Source organism: Sceloporus occidentalis, unplaced genomic scaffold, assembly GCF_023333645.1.
Source record: "Sceloporus occidentalis isolate IW3139 unplaced genomic scaffold, rSceOcc1.0.p SCAF_1, whole genome shotgun sequence".
Classification (NCBI taxonomy): domain Eukaryota; kingdom Metazoa; phylum Chordata; class Lepidosauria; order Squamata; family Phrynosomatidae; genus Sceloporus; species Sceloporus occidentalis.
The window spans coordinates 78,895,214-78,916,742 of record NW_028316981.1 but is presented as its reverse complement, the minus strand read 5'-3'; the positions used below and the strand labels follow the sequence as shown (position 1 = coordinate 78,916,742).

The 21,529-nt window shown below is 42.2% G+C and overlaps 1 protein-coding gene across 8 annotated transcripts; it reads right to left on the bottom strand.

The window, feature by feature from the left end:
* Positions 1–229: 229 nt before the first annotated feature.
* Positions 230–21,431, bottom strand: LOC149321672 (M-phase inducer phosphatase 1-B-like). 8 transcript variants are annotated; one of them, XM_089526704.1, is made up of 16 exons: positions 21,341–21,431; positions 19,961–20,205; positions 19,026–19,123; positions 16,387–16,420; positions 15,423–15,459; positions 13,971–14,060; positions 13,473–13,574; positions 11,977–12,099; positions 9,463–9,543; positions 8,102–8,254; positions 7,367–7,468; positions 5,577–5,639; positions 4,943–5,041; positions 4,692–4,825; positions 4,441–4,552; positions 230–884 (listed from the first exon to the last, which is right to left on the bottom strand). In XM_089526704.1, the coding sequence occupies exons 2-16, from the start codon at positions 20,146–20,148 to the stop codon at positions 744–746; spliced, it is 1,557 nt and encodes a 518-aa protein (XP_089382830.1). In that variant the 5' UTR covers positions 20,149–20,205; positions 21,341–21,431; the 3' UTR covers positions 230–743. The 8 variants fall into 8 exon arrangements, with proteins under 8 accessions (XP_089382830.1, XP_089382845.1, XP_089382838.1 ...); XM_089526719.1 differs by having other exon boundaries at positions 9,463–9,540; XM_089526712.1 differs by having other exon boundaries at positions 15,423–15,456.
* Positions 21,432–21,529: the final 98 nt, after the last annotated feature.

Sequence of the window (21,529 nt, the reverse complement as noted above, 5' to 3'; positions counted from 1 at the left end):
GGACTGCAGTATGTGGTAGTATAGATTTCACTAGGTATCAGAGGAATCTTTTATAACATATCACATGCAAATGTATATTGCCAGGAAATTCATGGAAACTGCATGATTTCTGTGGGACATTTTTGAAATAAATTCCTCAGTGCTCCTATTTTCCCCTAGGAAGAGGATGTTTTCCCTATTTTATTACTGACACATGTTTTAATCTAGGGGATATTCCAAAAACCGTAATACTATGGCTGCTATATTGCCCAAAAATCAATATATTCATAAATGAGCAACAGTCATTCTATTCCAGAATAGTTTATTATTCTATTAGAATCAGACAACTAAATGGAAAAACTTGAAGTGACATTAAAAATCTGTAGTCTCTCATTAGCATCTATTTTAGTACTTTGGATTACAGAATAGTTTAGCTGCTATCAACAACTGAGGTTGAAGAGACCATACAGGTGTTAGTCAACCCCTGTGAAGAAGGCCTTTTTTCCACAGAGATCAATGGTTCCTTTCAGTATAAAGCTTTGCATTTGGACCCAGTTCTTGCCCAAATAAAGTCTATGGCAGCAAGAGATTTTTAATGTTCCCAAGCTCTTCTCCCTGTCTCTACTGCTGGGCCCATTCCTCCTGGCACACTCACTTTTCTAGTTTCTGAGCAGCACAGTTTATTACAAAGACTTTGGTCTTTTCCTTTACCTAGAAAGAGTCCTTTTAAGGCAAACCTAAAGGGTAATCTACTACCTCTGACTTCACAGCTTCATGAGATGAGCAATATAATCCTTCCGCTTCCTTGTTCCTGCCCATGTCTTGCTTTTGACCCGAAACTTGAGCAACTCTGCTTTGAAGTCCTGGTGGTGCATGGGACAGTAGCTCTGGGGGTCACACAGATCCTGAAAAGAAAGGGGAAAGTTTGAAAATACATGATTTAATATATATGTAATCAGAGCTGGCTCTAGGTATTTGGCCACCCTAGGTGAGAAATATTTTGGCACCCCCTCTCACCCCTCATAATTATTTTCACCCCCTGATTTCAGCTGTTTCGTTTGTTAAAGCTAAACATGACATAAAACTTAGGTTCCAATCTCTTGTCATAGTATTGAGAATTAGTCAAAAAGACAATTTACAGGTTAAAGACTTTTTTATTCTGCTTGTATTGTCTCTGTAGACTAATTTATTGCCTTTTATAGAAAAACATTCTTTTTCTGGTTTCTTATTATGTAATGACAAAAGACATAGGATACAGGGCGGCTGTGCGCTCCCGATCCCCTAAGTTAATGTAATAATAAATAGAGTACTCACCTAAACAACTAAAACTTCCTCTTTACTTAGTTTAAAGCTTGTCATAAGAATGCAACACAGTATTAAATGTACTAGGCAAACATTCAAAATCAAACACAAATACTGAAATACTATTGCATGATCACTACCAAAAATGCAAAACACGAAAACAGACTAGTTTGTTTGTTGTAAACAGTAAACTCAAGACAATTGGCAACTGGATTCTGTGTTGTGGCACCAAGGGTAAGGCGGGTGGGCAGCGAGAGGAAAGGGGGCTGTTGACCTTGAGGTTACATTCAAGGTGCATGTGGAAGGCGGATGATGTACATGTGACCGTACCACGGACACAGGGGGGCGCACATTTATGTTTTGGCCATTGTACAAAGAAATTGTCATATGGTAGCTTGCTTTTATGTTGCTTGCTGTAATGGGTTTTCACTTTAATATTGTTTAATTACGCAAAAAATTATACAAAAAAGCCACCAAGCCGCCCCTAAATTTTCCCAGCCTAGGAGGCTGGCTAGTTCACCTATACAGATAAGCCAGCCCTGTATGTAATTTCTAGTGAATTCATTAAAAAAATTACATTTTTAAAAATCCAAAAAGGCACTGAAAACACAAGAAACAGGACCTGAACAGATGAAAAAAAATCCATGCTGTAATGTGGATCTCCCTTGCTCTTCCTGCACCCATGTTCCAAATAGTTACCCAACACTGACCTCTACCTGCACATTATCCTTTCCTCTACTTTCCTGTTCTGTTTCCAACCATGACAAACTCTGCAGAAGAAATGCTTTAGAGTTATATCCTACTTTCCCCTAAGCTGCTCATGGGGGAATGCATACTTCTCTCCGCTTTTAATCTTCACAATGACCTGTCAGGTAGGTCAGGTTGAGAGAGCATGGCCAGTCCAAAATAATCCAGAGTGAGGATTAGACCCTGGGTCTTCCTAGTCTTTGTCCAATACCCTCACAGGATGCATAAGAAAGCACACACTATTCTTTTGCAAATGTTGCATCTCCAGTATTTCAGGTATACTACATAATTTTCAGTTGTCCAAAATTATTTATGCACATGTTTCCCACATAGTACTACTGCACTATTATAGTAGTTTACTCAGCTACATCCTAAGCAGAGCTTCTAAGAGTTACTTTTCTAAGGTTTGATCCCCATCAATAACAGCTGGCAAAATCATAATGGGAAAGACTTTAAAAAAAAAGTTTACTTAGTGGCCAGTATTTAGTAAGAGAAAAATAAAGTCCAACAGTCTGTCTGCAACACTGACACAGGAGCACAAATGTCAAAGTTCCAGGTTAAATTATGGAGCATGTATTCTGCATAGGATTGTACAGTATTTAAAGTCTACTCAGGAATTTCAGCTTATTCAAAAAAACTGTAACCAGGATTTGTCACATGGAACATTTCTCAACAGTTTTAATACGCTGTTACCTGCTTCCCATGTGGTTTCAGATACAAGTCAAAGGGGCCCTCTATACTCTGGATCAGGGTATCTGAGGACTGACTGCTGCTGTATAAGTCTGACTCTGACTGCTTCTTACGGTAATCCTCCCAAAGCCTTTCTATTTTACTTCTCTTTCAGGGGCTTGGGAACTAGATCACTAATGCCTACATTTGAACTACTGAAGCAGATTTCTTGGACCTCTTGAAATATTTAGAGACAATATTTTTAGCTATATACATAGCTCTAAAAGAAGGCTTTTTGCTTTAAGGCTTTGAAATGAAGTCTCCTTTGAGTAATCATCTTGATAATAATAATAACTTTATTACAGCCCATTTGGCCAGCATGATCATCTTGATGAATGGTCTTTAGGGTCTATTCTGTAGTGATGTCTCACCAATGGAGGGAATATGCCTCTATCCTCTGCCTACAGCCAAATTCAATGCATATGAAGTTCCAAATTAATTGACCAAGCTTTTAAACTACTGTATATACTCATGCATAAGTCGACCTCATGTATAAGTCGGGGGCAGTTTTTGGATCCAAAATCATGGATTTTGATATGACCCGTGGATAAGTCGAGGGGCAAACACTGGAGGATGTTACAAAAGATCTAAAGGGGGGGAACAAAGCACCACTTCCCTCCCTGTATCTCACTCTCTGGACCTCTCCCAAGCATCAGTCTCAGCATGGAAAAGAGGAAACAAACCTCAGCGTGCGTGCATACACACACACACACACTCTTCCCCTTACCAAAAGCATCTCCAAGGCACATGGCTTGCAAAAAGGAGGACAGACCCCACTGTCTCTCTGCTTGTCACCCCCAGGACTCCCAAGGCTCATAGCTTGCAGAAATGGAGGACAGGGCTTTCTCTCTCTCTGCTTTTCACCCCCAGAACTCCCAAGGCTCATAGCTTTCAGAAATAGAGGACAGGGCTTTCTCTCTCTCTCCTTCTCACCCCCAAAACTCCCAAGACTCATGGCTTTCAGAAATAGAGGACAGGGCTTTCTCTCTCTCTCCTTCTCACCCCTAGAACTCCCAAGACTCATGGCTTTCAGAAATAGAGGACAGGACTTTCTCTCTCTCTTCTTCTCACCCCCCAGGACTTCCAGGCAAAACGGGGTACAAGCCTGGGCATACTTTCTTTGTGTTCCTTCTCTCAGCAGCAGCTTGTTAGGTCTAGCTCCGCAGGAAGGCTGAGAGCCTGGGAAACAGACACACACACACACACACACACACACACACACACACACACACACACACAGAGTTAGAGAGGAGGAGAGGAGAGCCAGCGCCGGGCTTCAAACAGGGAGCCGTTACAAGGCTACAGAGGAAGGTGGGCACTTCTTCTTTCACAAAATTTATTAGCATTAACTCATTGACCCTTCCATAAGTCTACCCAGGATTTTGGAGTTCATTTTGGGGCATACATTTTTCGACTTACAGTCGAGTATATACGGTAATAACAACTGAAGCTAAATTCAGGCTTTATTGATACAACTTAGAATGCTGTTTTGTCATTTATTTGTTTTTAGCTATTGCTGTAAAGCACTTTGTTAATGTTTTGAACTAGAAGACAGGGTAAAATACTCTGCCAACAGAATACAAAAGAATAGAAAATATTAGGAGGATTATTCTGATATCTGCTGGAAGCACCAAAATAATAGAAAGATAAGATAAGCCCTAAAGTCAGGAGTCTTGTTGTTACCTTGTGTGCTAGGAAGAAGTCCTTGTAGCCACCCTGAAGGACATAAAGTTCAGGGTAGTGAAGTGCCGGATATTCATTCATGGCTCGGTCTTCCTCCCTCAAATAGCGACACCTTTGAGCAGGAGCAAGGCAAAGACAGTAAGCAAGAAGTCATGAAGAAGTTATCCTACATAGCAAATGTTCTCCCAAATCATCTCTTCACCCCATCTCATGCAGTATCACCTCCAGTGCTTACTGGGACCCACACTCACATCTTGGGTCCCCTCTCAGAAGAATATTCACAGTGGAAGACAAGGATGAGGCGCTTTTGTGGTACTGAGGGGAGAAGGGGTTTCTTCAGAAAAAAATCAAATAGGTCATCTTGCCTGTGGATATTGAAAGCCCCCTATGAATAGGAGACAATGGAAAAATTCAGTAAAATGTAGGACTAACAGCTCTCATATCACTCCCAAAAATGAGTTCTGGCCTTGAACAGGGTTTGCTCAACACAGGAATATCTTACCTTGATATGCCCCCCATGGTACTCATAGGGGTAACGACAATCAACGATGAAGAACTTCTCTATGAGGCTTTGGAACTGATCATAAATCAGAGCAGCCATCTATAAAAACAGCAGAAAATCACCCCTGTTAAACTAATCAGCTTTGTCTGCTTCAGATATCTGTTGTGTGGATAAAATGACTGGCAATGTGGGAGGAGTGAACAATCACATATGGGCTACTTAAAAGGAGGGTAGGAGGGAAAAAAGGAAGCAGTACAACTATTGGTGGCTCTTTTTCCTGTCAGTATATGGTTGCCCACCAAAAACCGAAGTCCAAATTTGCTGGCAAGACTAAAGGTGGACTGTAACAGTTAGATGGTGCATAATGGTTCATTAAACACAGGCTTCGGAAATGGGAACAACAGAGTGACCTGTAGTGTGGCTTCTGGGACTTTCACAGAAGCAAGTGGTAGCAATGCAAAGTGGTGAAGAGACAGAGTTTGGGTGATGTGGAGGAAAAAGAACAGATGTGTAGAACAATGAAGACAGAGGGAAGGAGAGAGGGGGAGGGAGGAAGGGAAAGAGAGAGAGAGAGAGAGAGAGAGAGAGAGAGAGAATGAACAAATGAACAAACACAGCAGGTGTGATGGCTCACAGTCTCAGAAGTGATGTATCTCAGGTCCTGATGCCTTCCTGATATTGTTGGCAGTGAATATACCTAAAGAGACACAACCATATTCCATTTCTGGCTCTGCAACAGTTCCAGAGGCCTGCTACCACTCTTTTGAGCTTCAGATAGATAAATTATAAAACTAAGGCTGTAATCCTAAATGCTTTTCATACAATCAAGATTTGGAAGGGGCCCCACAAGTATCAATTCCAATCCTTTGCTAAATGGAGAAAATCCACCAAAAGCATCTCCACCAGATCCAGCTGTCCAGTGTCTTTTTGAAGACATCTAAGGACCCCGCCATCTCTCCAGACAATTGGCTCCATTGTTGAACCATTCTCACTGTCACTAGTTCTTTCTAATGTTCATTTACATGAGGAATATTCTTCCTGGATTATTTCTGACGAAGAAATGATTATTTCTGAATAAACCCATGAAAGTTTGAGCTGCAAGTCCTTTCTGCAGCAATACCGAACATATATTTTTGACTTCCTGTCCAGAAATGTTCCCCTGTGCTTTGGTATCTTTATGCTCCACTGCATAAAGGTTACAAGGCAGAAAGTTAGAAATTGTAGAATAAAACATTTTAGTCTAAAAACCAACATCCCATGAATAGAATAGTGAAGAGTTAGAGCACTCCCATCAATTTCACCCACCACAACTAACGTTAAGCGCCTTGTGGGAGTTAAAATCAAAGACACTTCAAAGGCAGTAACAGCTGTTTCACAGTGGATCATGCTCCCTCAGAATGTGGCAGTCTCTCTTTATTTGTAGATTTTTAAATGGAGGCTAGATGGTCATCTATCAGGGGTGCTTTGATTGTGTATTCCTGCATGTCAGGGAGTTGGACTGGATGGCTCTTGGGGTCTCTTCCAACTCTGATTCTATGATATTTGGAACTAATAACTGAACATGCAGCAAAATTCAAACTGTGTTTGAAAATGGAAAGATGAATGAGCATCTCCCTCAAGAAACATAACTACATGAACAGAGTACAGAACAGCTGGCATAGTCTGCAGAAAACAACTTGGCAGGCTAGAAGAAAGCAAGTAAGAACTATTTTTAGTTTTGTGTGTGGTTTGGGGGCTATGTGGCCATGTTTTAGAAGAGTTTCTTCCTGACGTTTCGCCAGCATCTGTAGCTGGCATCTTCAGAGAATGAAAAACCCACAAAAAACTATGGATGCTGGCCATGAAAGCCTTCAACTTCACATAAGAACTATTTTGATTTTAGATAAAATTCATTACAAACTCTAGCATGGCCTTCTGGTTCAATCTCTAGCATCGCCTTCTGGTTCAATAGCCACTGATGTTCATTGGCACAGGCCTGGGCTGAACATAGGTAGCCTCTTGCAACTGAGCTACCTGAGAGGAGATCAATATGCCCCAGTATTAAGGGAGCAGTTGCCCAATCAGTTTTGGTGCATTTTCTTCATGCTAATATGATCTCCCTAAATGGGGTGTCTGTTTACTGTACTGGTGTGGTTAACATATTCACATGAGCAAAACTATTAATTGAAAATCCATCTACACACATTGGTTATGAATGGCTTCTCATATGGGCCACAGTCATCTATCAACATGCCTGCCCCAGCTCCTAAACACAGAGATTAAAAACAGTAGGAATTCTATGCTGCTTAGCACTATTCTAACAGTTTAGAGGAGAGGCTTTCTATATCCAGCTGCATACAGCTGGGCAGGCTTTGCAGTGATAGGCAAACCCACTCTTTCCCCACTATCTACCCTTGAAGGCAACAGAAGCTAGAAGAAACCTACATTGGAGAAATCACCAATCAGCTGCCTGAAGCTGTAGTCTTGATCAAGTGCTTTGACAATTTCAATGTCTGAAAGGGAGGCTGTCTTCTTCAAAAACATGATCTATAAAAAAGGCAGTCAGGTCATCAAAAATGTGGAAGCACATCAGTCACCGGCAAACCAACTTGTGTAGACAAGGGAAGAAAAAACACTGAATGGAAGAGGGGGACATCAGCCTGCCAACTGTGCTGTCAGGATCATAGGTCCTGCCATGCTTGATTGTTATATGCTTTGTAATATTGAATGATGGAAGGTGTACACAACTGGTGAAAGATTGGAAGGGAAGAAGTTCAGGGAAGGCAGGATGTTTTGGTTTGTAGATGGATGATATGCAGGCCTGTGACTTTAAATTGCTATGTGCTGTGTAACTGAAAATGTTTTAGTCCTGACAACACCGTTATGGTGTGATCAACTCAATTTTCTGAATAAAGCTTTCTGACTCTGCTGAATATTGTGTTTCTGATCTGAAGTTAGCCAGTACATGACATGTGCTTTCAATACCTCTCAAGGCAGCACATGAGACTGCCATTCTACTTTTACCACAGTGGGGATATAAGATGAATAAAGTCTCACATAGAAACAACTACAGCATCCAAGAGGTCCTCACCATTAATAGCTACACTGATGAGATAGGAGGAAGTCCAGACATTGGTGGCACTGGTGGGGATAAGTGGAAGCTCTCACATAATATCTTACCCCATCTGACTCTTCTTGGATTGGGCTTCTCTTCCATTTCACCTTGGCAACCATTTGATCATCTTGGACCTTTATTGCCCTCTTCAGCATGGGTCTGTTCAGTTTTTCCGGCAGTGATGGCGATCTGAAGAGGTGGCTCTTGTTCACTGAGACCTGCTCAGAGTAGGGTGCAACCAGGAAAAGAAAGAAGTACAGGAGAATCCAGACAAGAAAACTATCACAAGTCTTTCACCTAGTTTACAAGGCTTCACAGGTCTTGTACTTTGAATGGAAAACCAGTCCCATCAGAATTTTAGTTTGTGGACGCTGTTGTCAACATGCCCCTCCCTTATTTTGGCCATCGAAGTGTTAGATAGTATGTTTTTTTTAAAAAAAGAATCCTTTGTTTGAAGGAGGAACCTGCTGCTGGAAGTATGACTCTCCAATTAAACAAGGCATACACCTTGTTTTAAAGGAGCCGTGGTGGCGCAGTGATTAAATGCCTGTACTGCAGCCACTCACTCACAAATCACAAGGTTATGAGTTCAATACCAGCCAGGGACTCCAAGCCAACTCAGCCTGGCATCTTTCCCTTAGTATACCAGTAAGTGGTATAGAAATGTACTTGCTATTGCTATTAAAGAATTTAAAATAAAACAACAACAACTGGTTCTGGTTGCTTTTGCTTCCTAATGCTGGCAACAAAGGAAGGAGGGTGCAGCCCCTGGCAGGTTCAAAGGAAGACTGGGCCTTGGACCCACTGAACCACCACACCACCATCATCTTAATTTATATCCTGCCTTTTCCTAGAACTTGAAGCAGCTTAGGAACTAAAAACAGACACAATGCAGTTAAAACATAAAAAAGATCAACATTAAAACAAAAACAATAAAATCAACTATTTCAAACATGCAATTAAAAATAAAAACAGTTTTAAAACTGTTTTAAAAAAACCCATCACTAGTGCAGCATGTTATTAAAAGTCCTCTTTTAAAACAATCATTTTTTAATACCTTATTTGAATCAAAACCAAACAAAAGTACACCCTTGCCTGCTGATGGAAGCATCACAAAACAGGGGTCAATCCTGGGAAGAGAACTCCAGGGGCTAGGGGCAGGCATCAAGAAGTCCCTGAAGTTGCTGATCTTCAGCTAGGCATTCTCCTGTGCTATGCATCCCAAATTCCTTGATCCCAGAAGGGTTCAACAGCAGCAGCACCTCCTCAACAACCTTTTAAGTTAGTCCACAGAAGGTTCAGTAGGCCATAATAGTTAGTCATTTCCCTCCTAAATTATAGGAGTTTTATACTGGGTCACTTGAAGGAATCTCACTTGTCACAAGCAAATGAATTTGCTAAGTACCAAATATGAGTTTGTACTTGCCTCACTAATATTGATGTCCTGGGTAAGGAGGGGTCCAGATAATAAGGAAGCCATGCTGGAGAGATGCCCAGTGAGAGGCTTCTGAGGAAGAAGCACAGAATAAAAAATACAGAACCCAAGTATGTCAGCTGAATTCAAGAAAGTGCAGGGTTCCTTTAACAGTTGTGTGGAAGAAGGAATGTCTGCACATACAGCAGGCATGACAAACTACACTTTCTGAAATCCATTCTTCCATAGAACCTACAATTCAATTCATTAACAGAATTGAAGAACCATAATTATTTCACCCTTCCTTTTAATTTCACTGCTTGAAATTTATTTTATGTTCAAAACTACTACCTCTGCATTTTAAACCTGACAAAAAAATAATTTAGACTGGGATTTTACAGCCTTGGAAGCTGCCCTGCAAAAGGTTGTAGGATGTTGTGGAAGTGCAACCTATGCCATTGGTATACTGGCATGAAACTCTGCTGAAACAGAGGTACTGCAAATGGTGCTATATTGGAAATGGGAAAGGAGCAGGAAAAGGCATTATGGAGAACAATGGTGGAAGCCATGAATTCCAAAGGTTCCCAGGTTCCAAAACCCACTGTTCTCCCAGGATGCCCTTGACCGGAAAGAAAAATATGCACACAAGCAGGGATTGGGAAGTGGCAGTTTCTGCATCATGGATTATATCTTCCATCCAGCACACTCCAACAGAACTACTTCATTAGCGTTGACATACACAGAAGGCATGAGAAAATCCCCCCCCCCCAGAAATTCACATATACCCATCTTGCCACTGGAGGGATACATTTCATGGAATCATAAAGCTGGAAGGGACTCTTTGGGTCATGAAGTCCAACCTCCCGGCTCAACGCAGTATCTCCACCTAGAGCATCCCGATAAGCCGCCATCCAGTCTCTTTCTGAAGACATCCAGAGAAGGAAATCCCACCATCTCTGTAGCCAATTGATTCCATTTCCAAAATGCTCTCATTGTCAAGAAGTTCCTTCTAATGTTCAATTGAAATCTACTCTCTTATAAGTTAACTTCATTAGTCCTCATTATGCTGTCAAAGACAGATGAGAATAAACTTGTACCTTCTTCTTTGTGGCAGCCTTTGAAGTATTTAAAGAGTTTCTTAAGTGGTTCAGTTCTGGAGATCAATGATCAATAGTTAGTATTGAGCAATGATCAATAATTAGTAGTTCAGATAAGGAACTTGCTAGATTGGGGGGGTCACTAATTAAAGGTGTGACTTTGATCTAGCAGAACAGAAATAGAAATAGCTCACACAATCTAGGAGAGGATGGGGCACATTGTGGTCCCCCAGATGTTGGAATCTGCACCCCAGTACACCTAGACATCCTAGTTAACAAGAGGAAATGTAGGGAGCTTCAGTCCAACAAAATCTAGAGGGCCCAAATTACTCACACTGCTAAGACGTCAGTTACCCGCTGCTAGGGCCTCAGCTGGAGTTCCAATTCTTTATGATACACTAGAAGACCTATGCTAGCAAAGTAATGTGTGGATTCTTCTTCACTACCAGTGAAGCCACTAAATAGCCCTATTGAGCTGGAACAACACTTACTGAGAACCTGTAAAGAACTTCCAGATGTGATATTTTTCATATTTTAAACTTCTTGGTGTATTTTATATAAGTGGTTGAATCTTTGAGGAAATTATAGCTGCTGGAAATGAATTGTATTTAGGTTTTAGCAAAACAACTGAAGAAGTTGGAGTGAAAGGGGATATCCGTCACAAACCAAAACTAAGTAATCTCTTAGGTAAACTTTCCAAAGCCCAGCCCCCTCTAGCTATGCTGAACTACTACTCCACCACTCCAGCTACTAACAATACTACCTGGATAATGGGAATTCTAGTCTGACCCAACTAGTGTGGTCAAGGATAGCTACGGTAAGATTTGAAGAAAATTCAGTGGTTCAATGTGAAAGTTAGATTACTGCCAGTGTTTGGACAATTTCAACCTATGCTTTTCAGCAGAACACAACCAAGAAGTCTTCTGCACTTTAATTACTTCCCAGTGTAGAATTACATGGCACTCAGTCATTCCCATTGTACACAGCCAGTGATATCCTATGAAAAGCTCTCTGTTTTTGGCATTCATATTTACAGCTTTGGAACAGGAAAAGATCTCAAGCTGCTGTATAATGGCATTGGTGTTATCCATTACTGGTAAGATCCGCTCCTCCATTTTCTCAGGCCCAAAACAGATGGGCCAAAAAGAGCGGCTTCTGGCTGTTTCAGGGGCATGGCATGCAGATGACGCATGCCACCAGATCATCTGGAAGCCTCTCTGAAGTTGCATAAGGAAAAAGCGCGCAGAAAGAAGGTTCCTGCTGGCTGCTAATTTGGGATCATGGCAGTGGCCTGCTTTTAGAGTGGGCTGTACAGTCACTGCAATCCCAGGCCAATTGGGGGCTGCTCCAAACCGCCAATTTGCTTCGCCCCACAGGTTCCCTGATCAGCACAAATGCCTAAAGGGCACCCTCCTCATTCACTTCTCACCTCTGCCTCTCCCTGATCATTGGGGAAGATCTCTGGAAAGCTATCCAGGCTCTCTGGAACTCTTGATGGTGCCACTGTAGCAATTGGACTGCCAAAGTCTCTCATCTCTAGATCCCCTGCTTCCTTCAAGAAGAAAAAACTCACAGGTAGCCATCCACTGTTTTGCAGGCTGGACAGTACACATTTCCTTTTTCTAGAATACATAGATTACACATCTGTGGCTGTGTACATGATTAGCCTCTTGTAATAGTTTTTGGTACAGTTAGAATTATTTTAAGCTGGGGCAAGCAGCTGTCTTTCAACGAATTTGAAAAGCCATCTGTAAGTCACCAAAAGCACCGTGTCCCTTTTCCAGCAAACTGCTCAGCTGTGACCCTCTGACAGATTATCCCAGAGGGAATCTGATCCCCAACAAAGAAAGTTGCTTATCTCTGATCTGAATAGTTGACATGAATTTCTTCCTGTTATTATGTGCCTTCTAGTTGACTCTAACTTAATACCGGCCATATTTTAAGGTTTTATTGATCAGATTTATTCAGAGGAGGTTCACCTCTGCTTTCCTCTAAAACCTGCCCAAGGCCACCCAGTGGGTTTCCATGGCTGAGTGGGAGTTTGGACCTGTTCTCACAGAGTCCTGGTTCAACACACAGAGTACTATACAGCACCTGCTCTGTGATATACAGTACATTTACACTGTATTAATATTCTGCCTGTTCTTCGTGTAGCCTTGTATGTATAATTCACCTTAGTTAAGGTAACTCAAAATGTATCCATGTGCAAATGGGAATGAATGTATTATCTTCTTGATCTATACCTCTTTAGTACAACTAGAATGGCCGGCACCTGAAACTTGACAAGGCACTCATGGAAGGAATGGCCTGAGGCATCCACCATCACTGCATTCATCACTGCTAAATGTTAAACTTGGGACAAGAGTCCCAACTTAGGATCTCATCTTCATTAATCCCTAAAGACATCATGCTACTTAAGTGAAGTGCCCACAAGGCAAATATTCTTGGAAAATATTTTAAAATATTTGTAGAAAAGGGGAAATTTGCAACCTCAGAACCCACTGATTTCCATACATAAGTGCAAAGAGTTTCTAGATAAGAAAGAAACAGTTGTAGCTAATAGGCACAAATATAGGGCCCAAACGAACAGGCCAAAATAAAGTTGCTTTGGGTCTCTTTGGAGGTAGGCTCTTTAAATGATGCATGAGTCTGAAGAGGCTGAAAGCCGTGCCAAAGCCACACGCCTTTCCTAAGGACTGTAGTGCAGCTTTGGCACAACTTCTGGCCTCTTAAGATGCGTGTGTCATTTAAAGAGCATACCTCCAAAGAGACCTGAAGCAGCTTTATTTTGGCCTGTCTGTTTGGGCCCATAGTGCTAGTCCCTGGCACATGAGGGAAAAACACAGAACACCTAAAGTAGGCCAATATAGTCAATATTTTCAAGCATAGTTATTTTAGATCAGCTAGTAAGTCATATTAACTCACCAGCATTGCATTGTTGCAGGCCAGCTGTGAGTCTGTTAGTCTTTTCCGGAACAGCAGGGACCTAGGCATGTGCCATCCAGGATGTTTAAACAGCCTATCTTCCTAGGACGATATAAACAAAAGAGGAAATCTGTAGTGCTGAGAATTGGCCCTAACTTTGGAGTCAAAACACAGGGAATATTCAGGAAGGAACTGGGGCAGTGGTGGGCAAGTTGTTCTCTTCCAGATGTTATGGACAATGCAAATCCAATCATCGATCACATCACACCCTTACTTATGCTAGCTAGGGCTGCAGGGAATTGTGGTTCAACATGATCTGGAAAGCTACAATTTGCCCTCTGAGCTGGGAGCAAGCATAACTGCCATGAAACAGGGAGGAAGTGCCTATATTCTGCAGCCTTTGGGCCTGCACAGGAAAGACCTCACTCTGCCTGCCCATCACCTGGCCTACAGCTTATACCTATGAAGAAAAAGTCTCCTGCAGCCACTGATACTCACATTTTCCTTGTTTACGGAAGGACTACTGATCTCTCTGGTCACACAGTGAATACCACGTGGCGTGCCTGGGGTGCTGCATAATACCTGGGACTGAAGTGCCAAGGGTAAAATGTAAACATGTTTTCTACACATATAAATAATGAACCCTAGAATAGCAACAACTGGTATTCGAAGTCCCATGACTCAAGATCTCATGGCCTGTCTGGCATCTGTGTATCTTCACAAGTTGCTGCTGGTATGTCCTTTAATGCAACCTTATCACCGCCGTCTTGCCATCTTCCTGACAAGATTAATTCAGAAGTAGTTTGCCATTACCTTCTTCTAAGGTTTAGAGAGTTTGAACTGCTCAAGTCCACAATGACTAAGTGAAGGTTTGAAATCCAGCCGGCCAGTGTCCTAGTCCCACACTCAAGCCACTACACCATGCTGGCTCTCAGACACCTGTAAGGTGACTGAATGCCATCCCAGGAACACCATGAGAAGAAGGCCTCTCCAGTCCAGCATTCATTTATTAATACTTATATCCTGTCTCTCCCACAGAAGTGGAACACTTTCTTTTCACACAATGGTCACGTTTTGCTTACAGGAAGCCTACAAGAAGGACATGTGTACAATAGCGCTTCTCTTTGTGCTCTCAAGCAACTGATATACAGAGGCAAACTGCTTCTAGTACTTGTGATAATTACATCATGACTAGTAGCCACTCAGAGCCCCATCTTCCTTGGATTTTTCCAATTCCCTTTCAAAGCATTTCAAGCTGGCATCCATTCCTATACTTTGTGGTAGATACTGTAATTCCTCACAAGTGTACAAGTCTTTTTAACTAATTCTATTTTATATTACTACCTATTGTTTATATGTATTTTGTAGATTGTATGCCATTGGCAGGTTTTATATTTTTATTGATTTGATTATTTTATGTAAAACACTGTGTACATTTACAGCGATATAGAAATAAGGTATAATAATAATAATAATAATAATAATAATAATAATAACAACAACAACAATAACAATAAGTCTACTTGGCCACATCCAATGTCTAGAGAAGGCGCTCCCTGTATTCTAGACACACCAAGTTCCAACACCTGTAGCTCTGGGGCTGAAGAAATAAGGTGAAATAGATTTGGCCCCATCTGCCAGCGAAAGGAAACCAAGCCTCTAACAGGTGTTCAAATAAGATCACCAGAAGGGAAGATCAACCTGAAATGCATCTTAAGTACTTGCTCCTACCTCACCACCTTGTTCTGGCTTCAAAGAACCATCTCCCTCTCCTCCTCCTCCCTCCTTCCACTTTTCTTCTTTCCCCTTGTGTTTATTGTCTTTTAAGCTTGCAACACTCAGGGCAAAGCCTCTCTCTTTGAATTTATTGGGAGAAAACAATTGCTTACAAATAGGATAAAAGCACAATTAGTAGATACAGAAATTCCAGCAAACTCAAAATATACTCACCTGGAGCAGCGGCACACACTGCCTTCTTGAGCCTCTGCTGGAAGGGGGAAAAAGATAACCACTCAGAGAGCCTTGGTGGCCTTTTGTCCTCCTAGCAACTGCTGTAGGTGCACTAGGAAGACTACATTTTTTAGACAGAAAATATCCCCACCTGCATCCATTTTACAGAAGAAAGAATTGAGCCAGAGTACCTTGGCTTTGTTCAAAAAAGTGCTAGAAGACCTAGAAATCCATTGACCATCCACTTTCAAATGTATCAATTTCAAATGTATCAATAGACGAATTACACCTTTTGTGGACTTCCTGTAAACACAAGCCAACAGCTTGTTTGTTTTAGCCTGAACTATTTAAGTAGCTTTTTCTCTTTGAATGGTATTTTATCTTTTTAAGCATACTTTTAAATAATTTTAATATTGTCAAAAGATTAATCCTATTCAAATATTCACTTTTTGGTATGTTATTAGCTATATATATTTTTTAAACTTGTAAACCAGCTTGAGTCCCAATTTTGGAAGAAAGGTGGGAGACAAATAAATATAAAAACAAGAACCACTTGGGTTTCATATTTCCACTATCTCAAGTTGGCAAAAAGATAACAAATGAAACTAAATCTAATACTACTCCCATGATGACTAGGTTAGCAAAAACCAAGCCCTCAGTATCATGGGTGGGCAATTGTGACCTTTCAGATATGCTTGGACTGCAGCTCCCATAATCCTTCACCACTGGCTATCATGGCTAGAGATGGGAGCTATATTAAAAAAACAAAAAACAAAATCTGGAGGGCCATTGTTATCCACCCTAGCTAGGCTGGCATTGCATGCATCTTGGCAAAGAAGAACTGTATTGTCAAAGTGATGTCCATGGTATTTTTAGCTAAAACCTCTGACGAGCAAAATAACATATATTCGTGTGATATATATGGAACCATAATATGGTGTAAAAATATGTAGGCAGAACTTACAATTGATCCTGAAGTTCTACTGAGCCCTTCTGATCTAGAACAGGTCAGAGAAAGAAGTTAGCAAAGTAACTAAAGAAGTAACTAAAGAAGGAGTCAGGAGTAAAATATGGGATGGGATGAATGCCAGAAAAATTCCTATGTTTACAAATATCTAATGGGACAATTTGGTGTCCTTCAGATGTTTTGAACTATACCTCATATCTCTGGCTGTTGACCAGATTGGATGATGCTGAAGTCCAAAACATCTGGAAGATACCAGTTTATGATCTGGGCATCGACCAGGGCAGTGTGACCTTGTTGGTGCTCTTGGACATCTCAGCAGCTTTTGATACCATTGACAACGGTATCCTTCTGGAACGCCTGAGGAAATTAGGTATCGGGGGCACTGCGCTTCAGTGGTTCCGATCCTATCTCTCGGGCAAATTCCAGATGGTGCAGTTGGGGGACATTTGCTCCTCCAAGAGGGAGCTGACATCTGGCATCCCTCTGGGAGCTATTTTGTCCCCCACTTTGTTTAACATTTACATGAAACTGCTGGGAGAGATCATCTGGAGACACGGGGCACGGTGTTATCAGTACGCTGATGACACCCAAATATACTTCTCTGTGACTCCGACTGATGCAGTGACTAAGGATGGCGTCTCTCCCCTGAATGCCTGTCTGGAGTTGGTAATGGGCTGGATGAGGGAAAACAAACTCAGGCTGAATCCAGAGAAAACGGAAGTACTTGTGATAGGTTCCCCAGGTCCGGGGAAGGAAATTTATCAACCTGTCCTGGACGGGGTCATACTTCCCCTAAGGAACAAAGTTTGCCGTTTAGGAGTACTTCTGGACTCGTCCCTGCAGTTAACATCTCTAGTAGATGTGATGGCCAGAAGTGCTTGCTATCAACTTCGGTTGATACGCCAACTGTGACCCTACCTGGGCCAAAGGGACCTTGAAACAGTGATACATGCTCTGGTAACCTCTAGTCTAGATTTCTGTAATGCACTCTACATGGGGCTACCCTTGTACCAAGTCCGGAAGCTTCAGTTAGTACAAAATATGGCAGCCAGATTGGTCAGCGGTGCATCTAGGTTTGACCATGTAACACCTAAGTTGAAAGATCTTCACTGGCTGCCCATTTGATTCCGGGCACAATACAAGGTGTTGGTTATCACCTATAAAGCCCTACATGGCTTGGGCCTGAGTTACTTGAGGGACCGCATCTCCCCATATGATCTGCCCCGCACATTTAGAACATCTGGTAAGAATTTATTGGAAACACCATCTTCCAAATATGTTTCCTCATCTCAAAAGGCCTTTACAATAATGGCCCCGAGGTTGTGGAATCGTCTTCCTGATGAGCTCCGTCTCGCGACCCCCTTGGAAACATTTAAAAAGAGACTTAAAACCATGCTCTTTCACCAAGCTTTCCCCCCCAAGGAGTGATAACCAATCTGCCTGTCTGACAACGATATTCTTTTGCCCTTGCCCCTGGATGTCTGATGGTTTGATAAGCTATTGATGTTATATTTATTCTTCATATTTTATAAGATTGTTGTATGTATTCTGATTTTAGTAGCCTGTAACCCAGCTTCGATCCATCGGGAGAGGCGGGGAAACACAAATAAAATATTATTATTATTATTATTATTATTATTATTATCTACTGCATGAAGAAACCAGGTAAAGGCTGAGCAATAAAGAGACTATTCAGAGCAACAAAAAGAAAGGTTATTGGCGGCACACTAATTAACCTGAAGTATTTCAAATACCTCCGCAAACTCTTTACTGGTGGATTATAAAAAACCATCAAGGTGCAAACCCCATAAAATGCACTACCTGGCTGAAATTGGATTTTTACAATATTGACTCTCTAAATGGAAAAGGAGGCTCTAGTTCTTGTGGAAAGTCACATTACCAGGACTGAGAAGTGATTAAACTATCGTAACTCATGATGTCGTGTGCCTCCAAGTCATTTTCAATTTATGGCAACATTAAGGCAAGGCTATCACAGGGTTTTCTTGGCAAGATTTGTTCAGATGGGTTTTGCCTTTGACTTCTTCTGAGGATGAGAGTGTGACTTGCCCAAGGTAACCCAGTGGATTTCCATGCCTGAGTAGGGATTCAAACTCTGGTCCCCATAGTCATAGTCCAGTGCTTAAACCCTTACCCCCACACTAGCTCACAGTAACGCATACATATATTAAACCATCTGGAAAGTGCTGGATTGGGAATGGCTATCCCAGGCTATTTATAGTTGCTTATCTGTTTCGTCATTTCATAACAACCAAAACAGGAGGTCATCAGGGCAGGACAAAGACTACTAGACTTATAACTGCATGTAGTGCTAGAGCTTCCACACTCTCTCTCAGCCTGACTGTAAAATACCAGTTTAAAGTAGGAGGTGTTCTACAGAACAGATAAGAGAGACCACTTGATTTTAAGATGACTTGATCCACATTAAAGCCAAACTGGATCCAAACCAATTTTAGTCCCAGTTTAACTAATCTGAACAAAGAAGAAACATATGGGATGGAAAAAGTGAGCTGGCTGACAAGAGTGGTGACAAGGAAATATATTACAGATTTGTTGTTCAAATGACAAAACAGCAGCAGAAGACAGAATCAAACTGTGCTTCTGGCGGTGGTTATTACCAGTTTCCAATGTTCTTGAGGATTCGCAGAAGTTGAAGGCAATTTCCTCTTCCCCATTACTGAGATTGGACAGGTCTAGGCACCGTCTTGGAGTATCCCTGCAAGAATAAAGTGACCAACATGCATGAAAGAAAGCGTAGCTTCTAAAAATCCAGAGCTGTAGGTATGAGAGTGCTGGACCTGGATTTGGGAGACTGTGGATCTCATTTCCACTGAATCATGAGACTCATTGAGCAAGCTTTGTCAGTCACCCTCTCTCACCTTGCTCACTTAACCTACTGTGAAGATAAAAAGTGAGGATTAAAGGAGCCACATAGGTCAGCTTGAATTCATAGAAGGAAAGGTGGGACATAAAACAATAAATAAACAAGCAATACTCAGTGTATTTATATACTGTATTTAATCAGTAGAAATAATTAAATACAATCAGTAGAAATAATTAAATAGAAAACTGAGATGTTTTGGCTGCACTAGCTACATAACTTCTGTTCCGTTTCCTTCTAGAAAGAATGGTCACTTCACAACCATTTTAGATTATATCTGGCAGCCATTTTATATGAGTATTTTTAGCTTTTATTTTATAATGCCCTACTTTTTTTGATTGTCCTACATTTTGCGGGGCTTTGACCTCTTTGGGTCACCCTGCCTATAGGGATCATAGAATCATAGTTGGAAGAGACCACAAGGGATGAAGAGAACCTGGATTGGTCATCTCATCTCAGACCATTTCATCTCCCAACACACCAGTGGGAATGTGCCAGGACATATTTGAATCGTTAGCCCTTTTCTTATCAAGCCTCCAAATTCACATTACACACAAGCCTCCCAGGTATAACCAACTGGTCCACCCAGTTTGGGGAAAAGACAAGGTATAAGTAAAATTATGTGAAAAATAGTGTTTTCCAACCCAATCAACTCTCTCAAAATATATTTACCCTGCCAGTGTGCTGAGGTTCGCAAAATCTGAAGTTATGTTCAAGACTGGGGTAAGAGGCAGTTGTGGGGTAAAAGGGCGAGCAGTCTCTGATTCCTGGAAGGTATTAAGCACCATCCTGCAGCCAGACTGGAGCCCAAGGTGCGAAAGAGGGACACCAGCTTCTGTGGGGGGATCGTTCTCAGACATGATGAGCAGCCACTCGCATACGGCACAGCTTACTATTCATAGTCTGGTTTTCTCCTACTACAATCAGGAGGGGGGAAAAACACATCAGCACAAGTACAAAACCATGACAAAACATCACAAGCATACCACTGAAAATGAAATTACTTTTAAAAGCATAGCTACAAGGACAACTCAGAAAGAGTGAACTTTGACAGGAATGTGGCTTAAAAGGCCTCACGCGCTGAACCCCGGCAACACTGACACTAGACATTACGTGGCTGAAACCCACCTTCGAGGGTGTGTGTATGTGGTTTGAATTCCTAAGTGTAAGCAAAGTCAGACTCGAAGGATCAAATTGCCAACACGCAGGGTGACCCAATGCAAAGGAGGACAAGGCACTGCAAAATGTAGGACAGTGATGGCAAACCTATTAAAGACCCAGTGCCCAAACTCAAGTGTTCCCGCACGGGGTGCCACCCAGTACAGAGGATGGGGGATGCTTCCGGGGGGACGGGACTTCCACCTTCTGGGGCCGGGACATCCAGGGGGTAGGAAGGCCTCCTCCCCCTGCCCTCAGAAAGGGCCTTGTGCGCTACCTCTAGCACGCATGCCAAAGGCTTGCCAAAGTGGATGAAGGACATCCAAGAAAATGTCGGCCACGACCAAACAATAGCTAAAAACAGTCCTATAACTATAAATCCATGCTTCTTAGTCATGCTCCAAATGGAGGGCATTTTGGAATTCCTCCTGGACAGAAGGCGGAAAGGCAGGATACATCCTGGAAAAGAAGCGCCTCTGTCTGGCCACCCGGATAGGAGGGGCCTTCCCTCTATCAGCCGGCAGGAGCCAGGAACGGTTTCAGCCGCTGCTCCAGCCTCTTCTTTAGCGTTCTGTGGGCTCTGGGGGCTGTGTGGCCATGTTCCAGAGGAGGCTGTGCTTGGCGTTTGGCCGGCATCTGTGGCTGGCAGACAAGGGAGCACTCATTAAGCAGACACACCTATCCTCCTGAGGCCTTGCCATTCACCAACATACCAACACACACATTCACATGCAAATCACTTCTTTTCAACCAAGGGTCACACAGTATATATACCCCACTCTCTTCCATGTCAGCATTCACAGAAGATGCCAGCCACAGACGCCAGCAAAACATCAGGAATAAACTCTTCTAGAACACAGCCCAAAAAACCCACAAAAAACAAACTCCAACTACCAGAATTCCATAGTCTTGAGCCAGACAAAGAGTTAAAGCGGCGCCAAACCGGGTTATTTCTCCAGTGCGGACGCAGCAATAGATAAATCGAATTCGGGGACCTCAAACCTGCCGCCTTCGGTCCAGCAGCCGCTCCTAAGCCCCGCCCTCCCTCAACGCCGGCCAATCATCCAGGTCCGGAAGAAGGAG

Excerpts from the sequence above, each read along its gene's own strand:
- LOC149321672 (XM_089526704.1), bottom strand. The coding sequence starts at position 20,148 with ATGTCTGAGAACGATCCCCCCACAGAAGCTGGTGTCCCTCTTTCGCAC. Across the intron at positions 19,124-19,960 it reads AACCTCAGCACACTGGCAGG|GGATACTCCAAGACGGTGCC; the intron begins GTAAATATATTT and ends TTATTCTTGCAG. Across the intron at positions 4,826-4,942 it reads ACCATGGGGGGCATATCAAG|GGGGCTTTCAATATCCACAG; the intron begins GTAAGATATTCC and ends TCCTATTCATAG.